At 53.7% G+C, this 19,591-nt stretch overlaps 5 protein-coding genes across 5 annotated transcripts; 3 read left to right on the forward strand and 2 right to left on the reverse strand.

The window, feature by feature from the left end:
• The first annotated feature begins 116 nt into the window (after positions 1 to 116).
• On the forward strand, positions 117 to 8,350 carry BDY24DRAFT_366119 (1,3-beta-glucan synthase). The gene is made up of 26 exons (XM_076637949.1): positions 117 to 252; positions 356 to 566; positions 701 to 924; positions 1,035 to 1,128; positions 1,211 to 1,875; positions 1,947 to 2,196; positions 2,292 to 2,630; positions 2,748 to 2,988; positions 3,063 to 3,219; positions 3,301 to 3,732; positions 3,839 to 4,549; positions 4,634 to 4,718; positions 4,848 to 5,095; positions 5,182 to 5,395; positions 5,471 to 5,572; positions 5,652 to 5,729; positions 5,807 to 6,285; positions 6,372 to 6,514; positions 6,587 to 6,809; positions 6,907 to 7,061; positions 7,157 to 7,248; positions 7,322 to 7,405; positions 7,521 to 7,557; positions 7,634 to 7,728; positions 7,804 to 7,855; positions 7,945 to 8,350. The coding sequence occupies exons 2-26, from the start codon at positions 437 to 439 to the stop codon at positions 7,952 to 7,954; spliced, it is 5,340 nt and encodes a 1,779-aa protein (XP_076493337.1). The 5' UTR covers positions 117 to 252; positions 356 to 436; the 3' UTR covers positions 7,955 to 8,350.
• BDY24DRAFT_401001 (uncharacterized protein) lies at positions 7,528 to 8,350 on the forward strand. Its single transcript, XM_076642032.1, has 4 exons — positions 7,528 to 7,557; positions 7,634 to 7,728; positions 7,804 to 7,855; positions 7,945 to 8,350. Exon 4 carries the CDS (start codon positions 7,961 to 7,963, stop codon positions 8,330 to 8,332), a length of 372 nt encoding a protein of 123 aa, XP_076493338.1. The 5' UTR covers positions 7,528 to 7,557; positions 7,634 to 7,728; positions 7,804 to 7,855; positions 7,945 to 7,960; the 3' UTR covers positions 8,333 to 8,350.
• Positions 8,351 to 8,487: 137 nt separating this feature from the next.
• Positions 8,488 to 9,887, reverse strand: BDY24DRAFT_444336 (uncharacterized protein). Its single transcript, XM_076644838.1, has 7 exons — positions 9,730 to 9,887; positions 9,630 to 9,636; positions 9,435 to 9,519; positions 9,252 to 9,346; positions 9,074 to 9,166; positions 8,880 to 9,007; positions 8,488 to 8,798 (listed from the first exon to the last, which is right to left on the reverse strand). Exons 1-7 carry the CDS (start codon positions 9,841 to 9,843, stop codon positions 8,721 to 8,723), a joined length of 600 nt encoding a protein of 199 aa, XP_076493339.1. The 5' UTR covers positions 9,844 to 9,887; the 3' UTR covers positions 8,488 to 8,720.
• Positions 9,888 to 11,227: 1,340 nt separating this feature from the next.
• Positions 11,228 to 15,201, reverse strand: GUT2 (glycerol-3-phosphate dehydrogenase; the record flags this gene model as incomplete). Its single annotated transcript, XM_076637550.1, has 19 exons — positions 11,228 to 11,347; positions 11,425 to 11,461; positions 11,536 to 11,598; positions 11,679 to 11,728; positions 11,816 to 11,975; positions 12,070 to 12,258; positions 12,355 to 12,485; positions 12,565 to 12,606; positions 12,701 to 13,104; positions 13,209 to 13,305; positions 13,380 to 13,487; positions 13,567 to 13,677; positions 13,756 to 13,820; positions 13,909 to 13,983; positions 14,070 to 14,179; positions 14,271 to 14,352; positions 14,469 to 14,490; positions 14,645 to 14,700; positions 14,829 to 15,201. 19 exons carry the CDS (start codon positions 15,199 to 15,201, stop codon positions 11,228 to 11,230), a joined length of 2,295 nt encoding a protein of 764 aa, XP_076493340.1.
• Positions 15,202 to 17,836: 2,635 nt separating this feature from the next.
• BDY24DRAFT_444338 (uncharacterized protein) lies at positions 17,837 to 19,485 on the forward strand. Its single transcript, XM_076644839.1, has 4 exons — positions 17,837 to 18,079; positions 18,182 to 18,436; positions 18,538 to 18,679; positions 18,778 to 19,485. The coding sequence occupies exons 1-4, from the start codon at positions 17,866 to 17,868 to the stop codon at positions 19,289 to 19,291; spliced, it is 1,125 nt and encodes a 374-aa protein (XP_076493341.1). The 5' UTR covers positions 17,837 to 17,865; the 3' UTR covers positions 19,292 to 19,485.
• The last annotated feature ends 106 nt before the right edge of the window (positions 19,486 to 19,591 follow it).

A 19,591-nucleotide genomic window follows, 5' to 3' on the forward strand; every position in this document is an offset into this window, starting at 1 on the left:
AAACCTTTCTCGAACAAAGAGAGGATAGGGAGAAGAGAGAGATCGTAAAAGCGCCGACGAAAGCTCGAATGAATCTCTCACGGTCCCCTCTTCTTCTCCTTCTCCCTCCCTCCCAACGTCCAACAACCCTCTACTCCCTTTCCTTTTTCTTAAGGAGCAGTCTAGAGCTCTTCCTCCTCTACTCCCTCCTCTACCCCTTCCTCTCTTCTCTTCTACTCCTTCGGTCGTTCTCCTGGCAAAGAAGAAAGAAGGGTGAGTCCTCGTCCCTTCTCCCCAGGAGCGGTGCTCTCTCTTCCTCCCCATGCTTCCTCTTGCGCTGACTCTCCATCTCTCCATCTCTTTCACTTCTCCACAGACTCCTCTCCTCCCTACCGCTCTCCTCTACTCCTTCTTTCTCGTATACAAATCGAGCTCAGGACTTCGACACTCTTCCGCCATGGCTTCAGGCTTCCAACCTCCTTCGAACGTCCATTACCAGACCTACTCGGATCCATCGAACCCTTACGGCGATCAGCAGCAACAAGGATACAACCCTCAGCAACAACCAGAGAACGACGCTTACGGAGGTGAGTCACAGCGGGAGAAATCTACAGAGAGGAAGGAAGGGGCTTGCATCGCGACCTCAACCTCCTCTCCTTCTCCTCCTCTCTCCTTTGCTCCGCCCTCTGACGCTTTTTCTTCTTGGACTACAAATCTTCAGGTCGACCTCCTACCTCCTCTACCACCTCCTCTTCCGATCACTACTCCCAGCAGTACGCCGCTCCTCAAGTCGCTGGAGGATACGCTCCTTCCTCGTCCGACTCGTACGGTGGTCCTCAGCAACCGGGAGGACAAGGCTTCCTTCCCTCGAGAGCCAGCACCCCGACCTTTACAGAGTCCCATGGAGGTCACAACGGAGGGAGCAGTAGGAACAACGAGCCTTACGTGAGTTTTTATATACTTTTTGGGGCGAAGGAGGGGGCGAACGAGACGAGGGCTGACCTTGGCGGACGTGTTTTGAACATTCCTTCCCTTCTCCCTTCTCCTTCTCTCAGCCCGCCTGGACGTCAGAGAGCAACATCCCACTCTCCAAGGAGGAGATCGAGGACGTCTTGATCGATCTGGCCAACAAGTTCGGATTCCAGAAGGGTCAGTCTATACCTTTCTCTCCCTCCTTTCGAGTCGACGTCGAAGCTGACCTCTCTCCTTCCCTCCCTTCCTCTCCCTCCAGACTCCTCCCGAAACATCTTCGACTTCCTCATGATCCAACTCGACTCTCGAGCCTCTCGAATGACTCCCAACCAAGCTCTCCTCACCCTTCACGCCGACTACATCGGAGGTCAACATGCCAACTATCGAAAGTGGTACTTCGCAGCTCAACTCGACCTCGACGACGCCATCGGATCCGCTCAGAACACCTCGGGTCTCGCTCGAGTCAAGTCCCTCGTCGCTACAGGAGGCAAGAAGTCGAAAGGAGGAGCAGCCAAAGGACCGTCGGAGAAGTCGTTGGACTCGGCCATCAACCGGTGGAGGCAAGCCATGCACAACATGAGCCAGTACGATCGTCTCCGTCAGATCGCCCTCTTCCTTCTCTGCTGGGGAGAGGCAGCTCAAGTCCGCTTCGTGCCCGAGTGCCTTTGCTTCATCTTCAAGTGCGCCGACGACTACTACCGATCTCCCGAGTGTCAGAACAGGATCGAGCCCGTCCCAGAAGGACTCTACCTCCGAGCCGTCGTCAAGCCTCTCTACCGGTTCATTCGAGATCAGGGATACGAGGTCGTCGAGGGAAAGTTCCTCAAGAGGGAGAGGGATCACGAGGACATCATCGGATACGACGACGTCAACCAGATGTTCTGGTACCCAGAGGGAATTGCTAGGATCGTGTTGGCGGACAAGGTGAGCTCGTTTTCTTCTCGGCCGCTTCCCTCTCGGGCTTCGACTGACCTTCTCACCTTTCTTCTTCACAGACTCGACTCATCGACGTTCCTCCAGCACAGAGGTTCATGAAGTTCGACAAGATCGACTGGGGACGAGCCTTCTTCAAGACCTACAAGGAGAAACGATCCTTCCTCCATCTCCTCGTCAACTTCAACCGAATCTGGGTCTCCCACATCTCGATGTTCTGGTTCTACACCTCCTACAACTCCCCTACCATCTACTCGCCTCAAAACTCGACCAGTCCGGAACGAGCTATGACGTGGTCGGTTACCGCTCTCGGTTCGTACTTTGTCCTCTTCCTCGACGCGTCGCGTCGTCTTCTCATTCTCCCTACTCGAGCTGACTCCCCTACGCTGTCTTTCTCCTCTCTTCAGGTGGAGCCGTTGCTACTCTCATCATGATCGGAGCCACCGTTTGCGAGTTCAGCTACATCCCTACGACCTGGAACAACACCTCCCACCTCACTCGTCGACTCATCTTCCTCGTCGTTATCCTCGCTCTCACCGGAGGCCCTACCATCTACATCGCTGGATTCGACGATACCTCGCAGGTCGCCTACATCATCGGAATCGTCCAGTTCTTCATCTCCGTCATCGTCACCGTCCTCTTCGGAGTCATGCCCTCGGGAAGGATGTTCGGAGATCGAGTCGCAGGGAAGTCGAGGAAGTACCTCGCCAACCAGACGTTCACGGCTTCGTACCCCAAGCTTCAGAGTGAGTCGAACATCTCTTTTGTCTCTTTCATCGTCTCGATCGCCCGTACCGCTCGAGAAACGAACACGTCGCTGACTTCTTCCCTCGACTCTCTCTCCCTCTCTCCCTCTCTCGCAGCTGGACCCCGAATCGCTTCGATCCTCCTCTGGGTTCTCATCTTCGGATGCAAGTTCGCCGAGTCGTACTTCTTCCTCACGCTCTCGTTCAGGGATCCCATCCTAGTGATGACGGGAATGAAGGTCCAGGGGTGCTCGGACAAGTACTTCGGAAACGCGCTCTGCAGGAACCACGCCGCTTTCACCCTCACGATCATGTTCGTTATGGATCTGGCTTTGTTCTTCCTCGATACGTTCCTCTGGTAAGCCTCCTCCTTCTGCTTTGTTCCCTTACTCTCGAACTTGAGAGCCGACCTTCTCCTCTCCTTCTAAACAGGTACGTGATCTGGAACACCGTCTTCTCCATCGCTCGGTCCTTCTCTCTCGGAATGTCGATCTGGACGCCATGGAAGGACATCTACACTCGTCTCCCCAAGCGAATCTACGCCAAGATCCTCTCGACTTCGGATATGGAGATCAAGTACAAGCCCAAGGTTCGTTCGAGCTCTCGTTTCGTCCTCCCTCTCGTCGTTCCTCTCGCTGACTCTTCCTTTCCTTCTTCCTCGTTTCCTAAGGTCCTTGTCTCACAAGTCTGGAACGCCGTCGTCATCTCCATGTACAGGGAACATCTACTCTCGATCGATCACGTCCAGAAGCTCCTCTACCACCAAGTCCAGAGCGACAACGAAGGGAAACGGACGCTTCGAGCCCCAGCCTTCTTCATCTCTCAAGGAGACAAGGGACTCAAGACCGAATTCTTCCCCTCTGGATCGGAAGCCGAACGACGAATCTCCTTCTTTGCTCAGTCCCTCACCACCTCGATCCCGGAACCCCTCCCCGTCGACGCCATGCCTACCTTCACCGTCCTCGTCCCTCACTACTCCGAGAAGATCCTCCTCTCCCTTCGAGAGATCATCCGAGAGGAAGATCAGAACACCCGAGTCACCCTTCTCGAGTACCTCAAGCAGCTTCATTCGGTCGAGTGGGATAACTTCGTCAAGGACACTGTGAGTCGATTTTTCCGTCGTATCGACTCCGTTGCTTTTCGACGCGTTTTCGTTCTTCCTCTTCGCTGACACCTCTCTCCCTCCTCTTCCTTCACCACCTCGTCAGAAAATTCTCGCCGAGGAATCGTCGTACCCGGACCCCTTCCCCGATTCGGACGAGAAGGCAGAGGCCAAACGAGTCGACGACATCCCCTTCTACACCGTCGGATTCAAGTCAGCCGCTCCCGAGTACACCCTCCGAACCCGAATCTGGGCCTCCCTTCGAGCTCAAACCCTCTACCGAACCGTCTCCGGCTTCATGAACTACTCGAAGGCGATCAAGCTCCTCTACCGAGTCGAGAACCCCGAGGTCGTCCAGCTCTTTGGAGGAAACACCGACAAGCTCGAACGAGAGCTCGAGAGGATGGCCAGGAGGAAGTTCAAGTTCGTCATCTCCATGCAACGATACTCCAAGTTCTCCAAGGAGGAGCACGAGAACGCCGAGTTCCTTCTTCGAGCCTACCCGGATCTTCAAATCGCCTTCCTCGACGAGGAGCCTCCCAGGAAGGAAGGAGGAGAGACGAGGTTGTTCTCGGCCCTCATCGATGGACACTCGGAGATCCTTCCCTCGGGGAAGAGAAGACCCAAGTTCAGGATCGAGCTCCCAGGAAACCCGATTCTCGGAGACGGAAAGTCGGACAACCAGAACCACGCCATGATCTTCTACCGAGGAGAGTACCTTCAGCTCATCGACGCCAACCAGGACAACTACCTCGAAGAGTGTCTCAAGATCAGGAACGTGTTGGGAGAGTTCGAGGAGTTCCAGGCTTCGGGACAGGTGAGGTTTTTCGAGTCTCGTTTCGGTTCGATCTCTTTTTCAGCTTTCGCTGACTCGAGTTCTTCTTCTGCCGCTTTCTCTCAGTCTCCTTACGCTCAGTGGGGTCACGCCGAGTTCAGGAAGTCTCCCGTCGCCATCGTCGGAGCTCGAGAGTACATCTTCTCGGAGAGTGAGTTCGATTTCTCTTCGTCGTCGAAGCCGACGCGTCGTCCCCTTTCTCGCCTCGTCCTTCTTCTTCTCCGAGCCCTCGAGCGCTGACCACCTGCTCTTTTTTTCCTTTCCCTCTCTCGCCTCTCAGACATCGGAGTCCTCGGAGACGTCGCCGCTGGAAAGGAACAGACGTTCGGAACCCTCTCGGCTCGAGCCCTCTCTTGGATCGGAGGAAAGCTTCACTACGGTCACCCCGATTTCCTCAACGCCATCTTCATGAACACTCGAGGAGGAGTCTCCAAAGCTCAGAAGGGTCTTCATCTCAACGAGGATATCTACGCTGGAATGAACGCTTTCGGTCGAGGAGGTCGAATCAAGCACTCGGAGTACTACCAGGTTCGTCTCGTTCGGTCTCTCTTTCTCCTCTCGCTCAAGGACGAACACTGACTCCTCGAAATCCCCTCTGGCTCCTCGTCGAACAGTGTGGAAAGGGACGAGATCTCGGATTCGGAACGATTCTCAACTTCCAGACCAAGATCGGAACCGGAATGGGAGAGCAGATGCTCTCGCGAGAGTACTACTACCTCGGAACTCAACTCCCTATGGATCGATTCCTCACCTTCTACTATGGTCACCCTGGATTCCACATCAACAACATCCTCGTCATTCTCGCCGTTCAGATCTTCATGGTCACTCGTGCGTTCCCTTCTCGTCCTCTTTCGTCGTCGAACTCGAGCTGACCTTCCTCCCTCCTCCTCCTCTTCGATCCAGTCGTCTACATGGGATCCCTCAATCAGCAACTCGCCATCTGCAGGTACAACAGGCTCGGAGATCTCATCGCTGGTCAGAACGGATGCTACAACCTCGACCCTGGTTCGTTTCGTCTCTCTTTCCCGCGACTCTCGTCTCGCCTCGTCTCGACGATCCTAACCTTCCTCGTTCCTCTTCGCAGTCTTCGATTGGATCCGACGATGCATCATCAGTATTTTCCTCGTCTTCGGTATCGCTTTCTTGCCGCTCTTCCTTCAAGGTTCGTCTCCTTTCTTCCTTTCGTTCCTTCGAATCCACGCGTCTGACCTCGAGTTCCCTTTCGCTTCCTCTCCACAGAACTCACCGAGCGAGGAACCGGACGAGCCATCTACCGACTTGGAAAGCATTTCTTGTCCCTCTCGCCCATCTTCGAGGTCTTCTCCACCCAGATCTACACCCACTCGATCCTCTCCAACTTGACCTTCGGAGGAGCTCGATACATCGCGACCGGTCGAGGATTTGCCACCACCAGGATCAACTTCTCCATCCTCTACTCTCGATTCGCCGGACCCTCCATCTACCTCGGAATGCGTCTCGGTCTCATGATGCTCTACGTCACCACCGCCTTCTGGATGAACTGGTTCATCTACTTCTGGGTCACGACTTTGGCTCTTTCAATCTCGCCGTTCCTGTTCAACCCTCATCAGTTCTCTTTCTCGGACTTCATCATCGACTACAGGGAGTTCCTGAGATGGATGTCGAGGGGAAACTCGAGGACCCACGCCAACTCGTGGGTTGGGTACTGCAGGTTGTCGAGGACGAAGATTACAGGATACGTGAGTCGCTCGTCTTTCCTTCGTTTCTTCTACGACACCTCTGACCCTTTCGTTCTCTTCTTTTCCCTCCCCTTCCTCCTTTGCAGAAACGAAAGAGACTGGGTCACCCTTCGGAGAAGCTCGCCAGCGACGTCCCTCGAGCTGGATGGAGAGTCGTTCTCACTTCGGAGATTTTGGGACCAGTTTGTCTCGCCATCATCCTCACCATGCCTTACCTCTTCGTCAAGTCGTGAGTAACTCGTTTTCTCTCTCTTCGTTCCCAATCTCGAGCTGACTTCGATCCACGTCCTCTTCCGTGCAGGTTCACCATCTCCGGAAGCAAGCAAGTCTCAGGACTCCTTCGAATCGCCATCATCTCCCTCGGACCCATCGTTTGGAACATGGCCTTCCTCATCGTCCTCTTCCTCATCTCCCTTGCCCTCGGACCGATGCTCAACAACTGCTGTGGACGACTCGGATCGACGATGGCTGGAATCGCTCACGGATCCGCCGTCATCGGTCTTCTTGCTTTCTTCGAGTTGCTCGTGAGTTCTCCATTTCCCCTTCTCTCCTTCGCATCAGTCTTCTTCCTCTCGAACTCATCGCTGATACTCGATCTGTTTGTTTTTCCTCCTTCTCCAGTGGTTCCTCGAGCGATGGAACGCGTCCCATGCCATCCTCGGAGTTCTCGCCGCTGTCTCGATCCAACGAGCTCTCTACAAGGCTCTCATCTCGCTCTTCCTTTCGAGGGAGTTCAAGCACGACGAGATCAACCGAGCTTGGTGGACTGGAGTTTGGTGAGTCGATATCTTCGCCTTCTTTCCGACGCGTTGTTCACGAAATCGAAGACGAACTCGCTGACCTCTCTTTCCTTCCTCTTCGATGTGATCAGGTACAACCGAGGTCTTGGAAACGGAGCCATGAGCCAGCCTGCTCGAGAGTTCGTCGTCAAGCTCGTTGAGCTGGGGTTGTTCGCTGCCGACTGTGAGTTTCGACGAAGATTGAACGCCTCGACTCGTCCGACTTCGGCTGACCTTTCCTCCTCTCCCTACCCCAGTCATCGCCTGCCACATTCTCCTCGTCGTCCTCACGGTCCCTCTTCTCATCCCGTACTTCGATAGGATCCACTCGGTCATGCTCTGTGAGTCCATCGATCGATCTTAGGGACCCGCTGTCGTCGCCTCTCGGGACGGAGTCGCTCTCGTTTCGTCGAAGTCCTCGAGCTGACCATATCTGTCCTTCCTTTCGTCTTTCAGTCTGGCTCGCTCCCAACAAGCAGATTCGACCTCCAATGTGAGTCTTCGTCTTCCCTCTGCGTCGCAAGTTCGAACTTACTGACTCCTCCTTTGCCTCCCTTCCTCACTCACAGCTACTCCTTCAAGCAACGAAACCAGAGGAGGAAGATCGTTGCGTCGTACAGTGTGCTTTACCTGCTCGTGCTCTGCTTCTTTGCGGCTCTCATCGGTGAGCAACGTCGCCTCGTTTCTCTTTCGCTTTCCCTCGCTAATTCTCTGCTTCTCGTCCTTCTTCTTCATTCAGCGGTTCCCTTCGTGATCCGAAACCACCTAGATCTTTCGCCAGATGCTTACACGTTCGTCCTCGTAACCCTTCGTTTCCTTCGATCCTTCGTCCCCCTCCCGCTGACTCCCTCCCTCCTCTTTTCACTTGTCATCTTCTCAGTTGGATCTAGACGCCCATGGATCTTAGGCTACCCTTCTTTCGGACGCTGTCGTTTCTTTACCCTCCCTTAGCATCCTTATGTCTTGCATTTTTTCCTCCTTTCTCTCTTCACTTCTCGCTCGCATCTTCTCTCATCTCTTCGCCAGAACTCTCTTCTTCAAGGACTAAGGACTTTCTCTCTTCATTCTTTCCTTTCTTGTTACAACCCTCTATATTACAACCTCTCGTCTCGTCCGTGCCTCCTCCTTCCTACCCTTGTCATCTGTTTTTCGTTCCTCGACGCGCTCCCCTCTTCCCTTCGTTGTTTCTTTTCTTTGAAATGTCCCCCCCTCCCGTCTCGCTCCAGTCCCTCGTTTTTATACTTTCTTGGACGCTACGTTTGATGTGATCCACGAGTCTTCTCTCTCTCCCTCTCGTTGCAAGTATCGAGGAAAGGCCTGAGCGGCGAGACGCGTCCTCGAGCGAGAACGAAACCCTCGAAGCGGCACTTTTCGACCCATCTTTTGCCGTCAGCCGAAGGTAACCAAAATGAGAAGTATGCGAGTTATTAGATGTGAGACGAGCGAGAGGTCGAGTAGGTACGGAGGCAGAAGGATGAAACGGAGCAACGAAAAGACGACTTGGGCGAAGGAGAAGAGCGGATTAGGTGTAAGAAGCCAGGAAAAGATTAAGGTAGATATGTAAGTAAACTTCGTTAGGGTAGCTGAATACGAGATGGGGATCAAGGGGAAGCGGATACGGGGAAAGGAAAGAAAAGGGACGCGTCGTCCGGAGGTTCAAGCTCCCTCCATAACGATGGGTCGACTTGCCTCGTCCTTGAAGAGAGAAGTCTCCAATGCTGGCTTGGACCAAACCTGTCAAATGAAAGTACAGACCAGTCGGTCTGGGAATTTCGAACGGAGAAGCCATCTACGAAACACGAAGGTCAAACGTACAGCTTTGTTTCCTCTTCTGCTCTGGACGACTCCAAAAACGATGGTTTCGATGAAGATGGCACAAAGCAGAAGGCAGTCGATCCAGGCGAAGGCAATGAGGGCATCGATTCGCATGCAGTAGCCCTTTCCTATGAGGCGAGGAGAGAAGGAGAGGTCAGCGGCCGACGCGTCGTCGACTTCGAAGGAAAACTTACGAGTGAGCTGCCGGGGGATCGATCCTTGGTATCTACCACGGCAAGACGCGTCTTTCAAGATGGAGGAGTCCTTAGTCCAAGCGATAGTACCACCTAAAGCGTCGACCAAAGAAAGAAAGGGGAGAGAGTTCAGCCCACGCGTCGCTCACCTCGTCTCCTCTTCCTACGAATGACTCACCAAGCCACAACCCAACCAGAGAAACCAGCCAGCCGAGATCCCACCTGAGCTCTTTGACGATGCTGGGTTTCTTGAGGCAAATCGGTAGAAGGAAACTACGCGAGAAGAAAGGGAAGGACGAGACGGTGATCAGCTTGGCGACCTCCGACGTTCGTGACCTGGGGGGAAGGGGATTGAGCTCACACGAAGAGAGGTACGACGATGACGGTAAGAGCGATGAGAGCGATGAACATGATGATAATCATGGTGTAGAAAGAGTCGTTTCCGTCTGTTCCGAAAGAAGCAAAAAAGGGAAGAGGGAGGAGGGAGGGGGGCGGAAGCGAAAGCTCTGTTAGAAGATGGACAGAAAGAGAACGAAGAGGAAAGACTTAGACTTACACCCAGACTGTAAGACGAGACGAGGTAGGCAAGGAATCAGCTCAGTTCTTCAACTGGAGAAGCAAGCGGAGAGAGGGTGAGGAAGAGAAGTAAGGCGAACCCAGGGCAGCCATTCGATCAAAAGGGCGAGGAACACAAAGTTCAGGATTAAGAAGGAGATGTAGGCGATGCTCCTCCCTGTAGCGAGAGGAGAGGAGAAAAGGTTGGCGGCCATGCTGTTGTAGTAGTGGAACGAGAGAGAAGGTGGGTTGGTGGTTGCAAGGACCTAAATTGAAGTTGTTCCTTCCTTGACGGCTCCGAAGATATGACGAGCAGAGAGGACGGAGACGCGTGGACGAGAAGCGAGGTGACTCACTTGGAAGATGAGAGTTCGACCGCGACGATCAGAGTGCCGCGAAAATGAGCCTTGGAAGCGGAAGGCGTTTCTTTCGAGAGAAGATGCGAAGAGTGGTATCAAAAAAGTAGTTGTATAGGTGGGCCGTAGGGAAAAGGGCAAATCAGTAGCGAGTCTGGAGGAGGACGGAACGAAGAGGTCAGTGACGCGTCTTTGAGTCTCGACGACGTGCTGCTGAGAGAGGGATCTGGCTCACAGGTGCGACGAGAGGGTTGATGGTCCGTGTATTCATCTGAAGAGGTGAAGATCGAGGAAAGAAAAGAGGGGAAAAGAAGGAACCTCGTCAGCGTCCGACAAAAGATTGGACAGACGTGAGAGAATCGAGGCGGACGAACTCACGAGGGTTTCGACTACGAGCGATTTGAGGGCAGGATTCTACTGATCAGCCTCTACGGAAAGGGTTATCGAACTGAAGCTGATGAGAGACCCAGAGGGGGAGTAAGAGGACACCGATCAGCTCGAAAGTCAAGGGAGGTCGAAAGAAGAAGGGAAACGACGCGAACCTCCTCCTCACTTTCGCGATTCAAAGCACAAGTAAGGTGAAGTCAGCACTCGATTTAGGTCGAAAGGCAGAAAGGGAACCTAGACTCACGAAAAGAATGACTCCCAAGCATCGAACGATTCTGTCTTTTCCTCGTCGTCGACCCAGAACCAGTTCTCGAACATGCTCGCGCAGATGACTGCTCGTGCTCGGTCTGGATCCATGACAACCTCGAGGAGTTCTGATCGCAGTTCCCTCGAGACTCCGACAACTACAACTCCTCCTTCATCGTTCCACTCTCCCTCAAGGACAAGGTCCACGAACGCGTCGAATGCCGAACAGAGCTCGAAGTTTCTCCCGTTGTACTCGTAGACTTCCTGCTCTGGGACCTCAAAGTCCTTGGAATTGCAGTGAACGATAACGGTTGACGAAGGGAAGGCACTGTAGTAGATCTCGGCCAGGAAGGGAGGACGGAGACATCGCCTCGAGGCTCGGTGTTCTTGCAGATTTCGAGCTTTGAAACTGTTGTTCGGCCTTCTCGACGGTAGAGGCAGATGCGCAACTATACGATTATATAATTTCAAGATTCAAGGAGAGCAAAACAAGAGTGTCCAAAAAAAAAAAAACGACGAGAGAAGAAAAGAAACGGGGAAAGGCCCAACTGCGAACGAAACGAAAAGGTCTAAAGGTATGTAGCGGTGAAAAACAGTACTCAGAGATCGACTAGACGGAACCAGCAGTTCCAGGGACGGGGTTGCTGATCTCGGCAGCGTTGGGGTCGTCTCCGAGAGCGATGTGGGTGAAGGCGGATTCGATGGAGAGTTCTTTGAGACCGGCTGCGATCTGGTAGGAGAAACGAAACAGACAGGTTAGAATCTGGCTTGGAAGAGAATGGGTAGAGAGGAGGAAAGGAGACGAACCTCGAGGAAGTCGTCGAATCCGATGGATCCTCGTCGGCTGGAAGAAGAAGATGGGAACGAGAGGTCAGCAGGAGTCGACGGGGAGGGGAGGGAGAACGAGAGGATGCTCACTTAGGGTCAACCTCAGAGATGATAGAGTGCACAGTTTTGTCGTCGACGGAAGAGTAACCGAGTCTAATGGAAGGGAAACGAGTGGGCGACGGTCAGCAACGACGAGAACTTGAGACGCGTCGAGGATCTGGATCGAGACTCACCGAAGGAGAGCGTTCTTGAGATCGGAAGTCGAGATCATCTCGTCCTGGTCCTGGAAAGATAGAAGACAAAAAGAGGCTGGAAGTCAGCAACGGAAAGAAAGAGGGCGAGAACAGATGGATCAAAAGGGGAGACTCACGAAATCGAGCTTGTTGAATCGAGCCTTGAGGTGCTCAACCTCCTTGGGGGTGAAAAGAGCCTGAGAGTAGAGAGCGGCCTCCTCGGCGTCGGGGAGTCGAGTGTGAGAAACGGTGAGCTTGGCTCGAGGTACGTCCTTCAGCTTGATGTTCGCCTTGTGCCTGCGAGAGCGAAGGAGAAGAGGAAAGGAACGGGTCAGCGCTTCGTCCCTCGTCGAGGCACTGCGATAACGAAAGAGCTGTTGCTGCGACTCACTCCTGAAGACCCATGGACCTGAGGAAGTAGATCGATCGATCGAACTCGGCCTCCTGAGCGGCAGCGTCCCAACCGAGCTCCTTGCCCATGATCTCGATAACTCGGGGAAGAGCGTCAATGGTAGCGTTCACGTTGAGGAAAGAGAGTCGAGATCGTCGAGCGATGAAGTCGGTGGCGTGTTGAGCGTACCTGAGGGAGGTGAGAAAGGTGGGGGAAGGCCGAGTCAGCGAGAGGCTCGAAGAGAGGGAAGCGAGGAAGGGAGAGAGAGGGGAAGACGCGACTCACTCGAATCGACAAGCGTATCGGCACTCAGCCTCGATGACTGGGTAGTCGGGACTCAGTCGAACACCGTGAAGAGGCCATCGAATTCCAGTAGGCTCAGCCATCGAGCAGATGGTCCATGCTCGGTCTCCGTACTGGGAGAAGAGGACGAGAAGGGCAGAGTCAGTTTCGAAGAGAGCGTTCAAAGAGGGAGAAAGATTCTCGAAGACTCACGTTCTCAGAGAGATGCTTGGCGACCTCGACGTCCAAACCGAACTGGAAGGGAAGGAAGGGAAGGGGACGAGGCAAGGTCAGCTTCAAGTCTCCTACCTCGAGGTCAAGAAACGCTCGACTCCGAAGCGGTACTCACCTGCTGAATGAGCTTAACAAACATCAACTTGCTCCATCCATGCGACCCAAGAAGCTTGACCTTCTCAGTCTGACTCTTCCCGTCCGTCTTCAGATCGAAGATCCTGACAGCCTCGTCGATGGTCTCCTCCGCCATAGCTCGGTACGTCGTCCACTTTCCTCCAGCGATGGTAAGAAGGCCAGCCTTGGAGACGTTAATCATGTGGTTCCTGACGAGGGACTGAGTATCCTTAGCGGCAGGGTCTCGAACGAGAGGTCGGATTCCAGACCAGGCGGAGAGGACGTCTCCTCGTCGAACCTTGATCTCGGGAGCGAGGTAGTTTCGGACCTCGTCGAGAATCCACTGGATCTCGGCTTCCTTGGGGATGGGGTTCTGCTCGACGGTGGTGGGAGCATCGGTGGTACCTAGGGGAGGGAAGGGAAGGCAGAGGGGACGGTCAAGGTCAGCCACGACGTCGAAGGGGAGGGAGGCAAAGGGGACGCGTCGAAGAAGAGAGAAGGCGACGAACCAGCGATAACGTTTCCTTGCCAGGGGAGGAAGAAGATGACTCGACCATCGGAGGTAGCAGGATCGAGGAGACCCATGGTCTTGGGTCCGAAGTAGGCCTGAGAGTTGGAGGAAGGAGGAGGAAAGGTGAGCTCGAGCTGAAACGGAAACGAACAAGGGAAACTAGACTCACAGGAAGGGTGATGTGAACTCCAGACGAAGGAGCAACGATCTCCTGAACGGAAGGCTCATCGAGCTTCCTGAGACCGTCAGAGAAGGGTCCAGTGGCGTTGATGATACCCTGGAAGCAGCGAGAGGAAGGAAGGTGTGAGCTCGAAGTCACGACGAAGAAGGCTAAGAAAGGGAGCAAGCTCGCTCACCTTGGCCTTGACCTCCCACTCGTCTCCAGACATCTCGTCTCTCAGTCGAGCTCCTCGCATCTTTCCAGCGTCGTCCTTGAGGAGACCGATAACCGAGACGTAGTTGGCGACCTGAGGTTTATCGCCGCGTGAAAGAGAGAGGTCAGCTCATAATCCTTCGGCTCATGAGCGAGGGAGATAGAGACTCACAGTAGCTCCGTAGTGAACAGCAGACATGATGAGAGCCATGTTCATTCGAGAGTCGTTGTGTTGACCTGGGAGGGAAAGAAAGTAAGAGCAAGGTTAGCTCGAGCTTTCGATGAGCTTCACGTCTCCTTTTCACCATCGACGAGATCGACTCACCATCGTAGTAAACGACTCCACCAGCGAGTCCCTTCTCCTTAAGCATAGGGAAAGCCTCGAGAGTCTTCTTCTTGCCTGCGTAGGGGAAACATCAAGATAAATCGAGAAATTAGCATCAGAATTCGGATGCGAGCTGACCAAAGAGCATAGAGTCGACTCACCCATCAAGTACGCTCCGATGTTTCCCTCTCCACCAGCCAACAGATCGTACATCTTGCATCCAGCGTAGTAGTAAGGCAGTTGCCACCAAGTGTAGACGGGAAGGAGGATGCTGGAGGAGGAGAGGAGGGAAACGGGAAGCTCGTCAGACTGATCGGCTCAAAGAAGAAGGGAGGGAAGGATTGAGAAAGAGGGAGACGTACGGAAGCATAGTACTCAGGTAGGGAGCAGTCTCGAGGAAGATCTTTCGCTCGTGAAGAGCTTCACGAACGAGCTTGTACTGATCTGGATCGAGAATGAAGAAAGATCGGATCGAGTCAGCCCGATGTTTGCGAGGAGGAGGAAGAGAAGAGCTGAGCTCGTGAGCCAAAAGATGAAGAGAGATAGATGTGAAGACTCACCGTAGTCGAGCTCGAAGATAGCCTGATCATTCAGAGGATAGAGGATGGAGGGAAGGAGGAAAACGTCGATGATGAGCTGTTCGTTTTATCCCGGTGCTGTCCCTCTTGACACGTTCACGCTCTTCTCCTTCGAGCTCGACCAGCTCCGAATGAGAAGCGAGAGGGACAAGACTCACCTTCTGGAGATACCTGACACCTCCATGCACGAGCTTTGTAGATTTCGATGAGGTCCCTGGGAGAGAAAGAAGGTTGAAACCAATGAAAAAAAAAAGGTGAGCTTGGTCGATTCTTTGAGCTTGACCTCGCTCTCTTCTCTCTCCCTTCTCCTCCTCCTCCTGCTTCCCGTACTACTCTACTTACCTGAACTGAAATCATCTCTCTCGACGAGAGCCACCTTCAACCCCCTTGTAGCAGCATCCAACGCGCTTCCGGCTCCTGTGGCTCCTCCTCCGACGATAAGCAGATCAAAGATCTCTTCCTCCTTCTCTGCGAACTTGGCGACCTTGACTCCTACTCCCGAGTTCTTGAGATCGTTGATCATCTCCTCTCTCGATGGAGGAGACCACAGAGGGCCCGGACGCGAGTATGGCGATTTTGAATTTTTGGAGGAGGAGGAGGAAGGCGAGGAATCGAGCACCAAAGGTGAGGCAAAGTAGAGCGTTCCTGCGAGCGAGGAAGCCACAGCGACCGCTGTTATCGCAGGACGACGGAACCGAGGGATCGTACGGAACATTCGAAAGGGAAGGAAGGAGGGGACTGAGGGGGAGAGAGGGGGAAGGGGAGAGGAGGAGACTACTGTGAGAAGGGGTGGGAGTTTGGAGAAAGAGGCAAAGGGAAGGAGGCGATCAGGGTTCAGAAAAAGAAGGAGGAGGAGGGAGACAGATGAGCTGGGGGAATTCCCCCTCCCTCGTCATCGCTGTCCTCGTCCAAAGCGGTAGGACGGCCGATATGCGGCAAGGAGGAACCCGAAGATGATATCTACAACTCACAGAGTGATAGGGGAAAGGCAGAGAAGTTTTGAGCTTTTGCAAGAGATGCTGAACGTTCAAGGTCAACGAGCGAGCTGGGAGAGCAAGGCAAGGCAGAACCAACGGTCCGGCCACAGGCCGGTTCTCTGCTTCTCCTCCGTCCGTCCTCCTGGCTTCTAATAGTTCTGGGTTTGATCTACAGCGTTTCACGCTCATCTATGCCTCGACAAAAATTTCCAGAGCTCAAACGGTTCGCAAAGGTAGAGCAAAACGCGTCGGACAGAGGGACGACGACGCACCCAAAAGAAAAGTCCCGACTTCGCTAGCTCGTCTTTTCTTCCTCTCTGCTGTCAGTCCTTGCCTCAACTGCCGATCTTGGGTCCCTTCGGATCTTCGTGCGACTTGGAATGCCGTTCCCTCGGATCGATCCTCTGCCTCAACGAAAGAACCGGGAGTTCTGTTGTCTTGGGAAGAAGGGAAAGCAATTTGGTTGAAGGGGTCCTCGACGTCCCTCAACCGGTTTGTTGGACCGTCTTCTCGCGTTCTGAGGAGAAGAAGATTTTCACTGATACGTCTGAAAGGTTTGCAGTGATCCCTCGAGTGCTTTGGCGATTCAAAAAAAATGGGGTCTCTAGCGAGAAAAGCGACGAAACGAAGAACGACGCGTGCCCGTCGCATCCTCTTTGTTTACTCCCTCCCTCCGTCTCGTTGAGGCTGCGACTCCTGCTCGTCGTCTTCGAGTGCTGTGGTTGGGAATAGAGCGACACGATCAGACTTGATCGAAGCTCGGACGCCAACTCGGAAAGAGCGAAGGAGAAGGATCGCTCACCCTTCTCCTTCGAACCAACCAAGATCAGCGATTTGGGGATGCACTCGAAGAGGATCATCAACACGATGATGCTCGAGACTCTTTATTAGACGAACGAAAACATCTTCTCGTTAAAGTGAAAGACATACGAGGACGAAACAAAGGGAGGCATGACCGAGACGAAGACGCGTCGAACTACTCAAGCTCGAAGAAGAGGCAAGAAGGGGAGAGAGGTAAACGAGCGCAGGCTTAACGAGATTTGAAAATTATCGAAATGAGCTACTGAAAACTTGGCGAGAGGACGTACGTCCAAGAAAGGGGGAACGAGAACGAAGGTTCGACGCGTCGAACAACGGGCGAACGAAAGGTAAGAAGGACGAAACGACACGGTCTCCCGACGGAGAAAACAACGTAGAGAAAGGGGCGGGTGGGAGGGAAGAAAAAGGAACGAAAAAGGGAAGAGAAAAAGGCGAAGGGAGAGGGAGAGAGAAGGTGGGGGTTGGCGGTGACCTCGCTGCGTTCCCTCCTCTCCTCCTCTCCCTCGCTGGCCTCAAGCCGCGATGGGCGAGGGAAGAGCCCATCACGACTCATCTTCAGCCCCTGTGCAAAGGATCTTCATCTAGTGCCGACCCTCCTTCCATGGCTCCTTCTAGGCAAACAACTCACCTTCTTCCGCTTCTCCTGATCAGTTCTCTCCGAGGGCGAGAACGAAACGTGCTGCTGATCGTCGCGTCGATTCTCGTAAAGGAGTCATGCTCATCCTCCTGTGGAGCTGCAAACACCTCGTTCACCAGCTAGGATAAAAACGGAACTGCTTGTACGCCTCCCACCTTCTTTTGATACTCTGTTGGCGGTGGGAAGAGGAGGAGATGAAAGTGAGTCGAGGGCGACGCGTTTGAGTCTAGCCGGTGAAGAGAGAACGAAGAGGTGAGGTGCGTACCTCGAGAACAGTAAGCGACAGACTTGCACTGGAGAGAAGAAAAGCAAAGGAAGAGAAAGGTGAGCTGGGTCGAGAAGGAGCGAAACAGAAAGAATCAGAAGAAGGAGAGAAAGAGGACTCACTCGTCCGCGATTTAGCGTCGTCCTTCCATAACATCGGCAACCTCCCATACCTACACGTTTGCGGGAACTCGCCCTGTAGGCTGGACTGTCCTTCAGCCTACCAGAGCGTCTGTTCTGGGCGGCATGAGAAGAAATTGGCTCCTTCAATCGGAGAGGCGGCGAGGTCAGTGTTTCGCTCCAGTAGAAGTAAAAGTGAGAACCTGGGATCATGTAGAGCAGCTATCCCAATCCGAGAGCTTGCTAATCGGAGAGGTTCTAGTCAGACCATCATTCGAGATAGAGGAGAGGAAGAGGAGAGATGCAAAGACGGAGACAAGTCGAGCTCTCTCCGGAGAGCCAGCTTGACCAGGAAGGTTCGAAGAATGGGCGTACCGTCGCAAAGAGATAGAGACAGGTCGAGAGTAAGACATGACATGTTCAGTAAGAAGGGAAGATCTTTTCGTCGATGGTGGCCGTCGCGAGGGAAGGGAGCGAGAGCTCGCAGTCTGAGCTTGGTTCCTCCTTCCTTTCATTCTTTCACTTCTCTCTTCAAACCACGACAAACCCTCCCCAATCCAAAATGTCTACTCTCTCTCCCGTCCCTTCTCCCAACACTTCTACAGCCTTCCTCCCTCCTCCTTCAGCGACTTCTTTGCTCTTTCCCTCGGGACCTTCCTCCTGCTCCTCCAAACCTCGCATCCCCATCCCGAACGGTCTCCGTAAAGGTCAACTCGTTCACTCGGACGACGACTGCTTGGTCTTCAGAGAGGAAGAGAGGAGTCTAGCTTCAGGAGGTGAGTTTTGTGGGAGAATCTTCCTCCGTTCGAAGGAGAGAGAGAGAGAAGGAGTTGACGTTGACCTCTCGCTCGTCCCTCCCTTCGACTCTTCTTCCCAAGGCCATCTCACTTTCCTCGTCGCACCAGCTCTGTCTTCGATCTACGAATTCTCTCCAGCCTCGGTTCCTCTACTATCTCGACTTCATATGCTCGCTCAAGCCCTCCTCGTGGATCAGTTCACTTCAGCCAGCAGTTTCAACCAAAACAACCCCTCCTCCTCCTCCTCCTCTTCATCTACGACCTTCCCTCCTTCTTCACCCTTACCTGGACGCTCTCAGCTTCAAGAAAGGATCGGTTTCGTTACTTCTCCGTTCAGTGAGTTGAAATGTTTCTTAATCTGGGAGCAGAACGTCAAAGGAGGGAACATCGTGAGCTCAAGCTGACCCTTGTTCTGACTCCTTCCCCGTCTCTCCCAGAGGATCCCCTCAACCCAGGTCACCCGAACCTCACTCTTCACGCCATCCTGGGACCCCTCGATAAAGCCAGCTACTACACTAGGGGGTTTCCTTTCGGACCGCTCGGATTCTACTCTCTCGAGGACTTGATTGCAGAGATTCGGTTCGTGACTTCTCCTCTCTCCCTCTTCCTGGAAAGTATCGTTTACGTATCGATCCAACCCACTGAAGCCTTCTCCCTCTCACATCTTATCTCTACAGTGAATCCTCCTCCAACAACCGAATCAAATCAGGCTACTCGAACTCCTCTTCCTCCTCCTCTCGTCGTCCACGCCCTCTCGAATCTGTCCTCGACGCTGGATCCCGAGCAGGTCTCTCCAACGGAGTCGAAATCACTCCCTCGGGAGATCTCATCTCTCCTCCTCAAGACGCTTACGACAACCCTCCACCTCCTTCCGCTCAGACGCACTCTCACGCTCGACTCGATCCCGCGTCCTCCTCCCCGTCGTTGGAAGCACCAGGCAGCCCTTACCTCGATGCTGGGAGCAAGGGGACGACATCTCAACAGACACTGCTGGGTGCTAGAGAGAGGATGCTAGTTGGGGAGGTGCCGGAGGGGTCGAAGAAGGGGAAGGCGAAGGTTGCGAGGGAGGACGAGGGAGAGGAGGTGGGAGAGGAGGTAGATCTGGGAGTCGCTGCTTCGCCTGCTGGTGCTGTTGGTCTGGAGGAGGCGCCGGTGCTGGGCGCGGTGGTGGTCAGTGAGGAGCTGAGGTAGAGGCTGGTGTATACCCATGGATCTCGTTTTGGTGATGGTTGGACGCGTTGTCGTTTCGTTTCTTCTCCTTCTTTCTTTCTTTCATTCTTTATTTACGCTTCTACTTTATCCATTCTCGCTCTGCTCTGCTTTGGATCTTGTTGACTTTTTCTTACCCACTCACTTCTGATGAAGCACTTTGATCTTTTTTTCCGCGAAAAGGCGAAAGGGAGGAGGCGAGGACGCCTCGACCTCACCATCTCATCGTCACCTCTCCCGACCGCCTCCTTCTGTCTATCTTGAGCTCAAGCTCGGCAAACT

Source organism: Mrakia frigida (genome assembly GCF_051309035.1).
Source record: "Mrakia frigida strain ATCC 22029 unplaced genomic scaffold BDY24scaffold_36, whole genome shotgun sequence".
Lineage (NCBI taxonomy): Eukaryota > Fungi > Basidiomycota > Tremellomycetes > Cystofilobasidiales > Mrakiaceae > Mrakia > Mrakia frigida.

Coding starts and splice junctions, on each gene's coding strand:
- BDY24DRAFT_366119 (XM_076637949.1), top strand. CDS start 437: ATGGCTTCAGGCTTCCAACCTCCTTCGAACGTCCATTACCAGACCTAC. Junction 3,220..3,300: donor AGATCAAGTACAAGCCCAAG/GTTCGTTCGAGC, acceptor TCGTTTCCTAAG/GTCCTTGTCTCACAAGTCTG. Junction 6,515..6,586: donor CCTTACCTCTTCGTCAAGTC/GTGAGTAACTCG, acceptor TCTTCCGTGCAG/GTTCACCATCTCCGGAAGCA.
- BDY24DRAFT_401001 (XM_076642032.1), top strand. CDS start 7,961: ATGGATCTTAGGCTACCCTTCTTTCGGACGCTGTCGTTTCTTTACCCT.
- BDY24DRAFT_444336 (XM_076644838.1), bottom strand. CDS start 9,843: ATGGCCGCCAACCTTTTCTCCTCTCCTCTCGCTACAGGGAGGAGCATC. Junction 9,167..9,251: donor TCTGGTTGGGTTGTGGCTTG/GTGAGTCATTCG, acceptor TCGACGCTTTAG/GTGGTACTATCGCTTGGACT. Junction 8,799..8,879: donor GCAGAAGAGGAAACAAAGCT/GTACGTTTGACC, acceptor TTCATTTGACAG/GTTTGGTCCAAGCCAGCATT.
- BDY24DRAFT_444338 (XM_076644839.1), top strand. CDS start 17,866: ATGTCTACTCTCTCTCCCGTCCCTTCTCCCAACACTTCTACAGCCTTC. Junction 18,080..18,181: donor GAGGAGTCTAGCTTCAGGAG/GTGAGTTTTGTG, acceptor CTTCTTCCCAAG/GCCATCTCACTTTCCTCGTC. Junction 18,680..18,777: donor GACTTGATTGCAGAGATTCG/GTTCGTGACTTC, acceptor TTATCTCTACAG/TGAATCCTCCTCCAACAACC.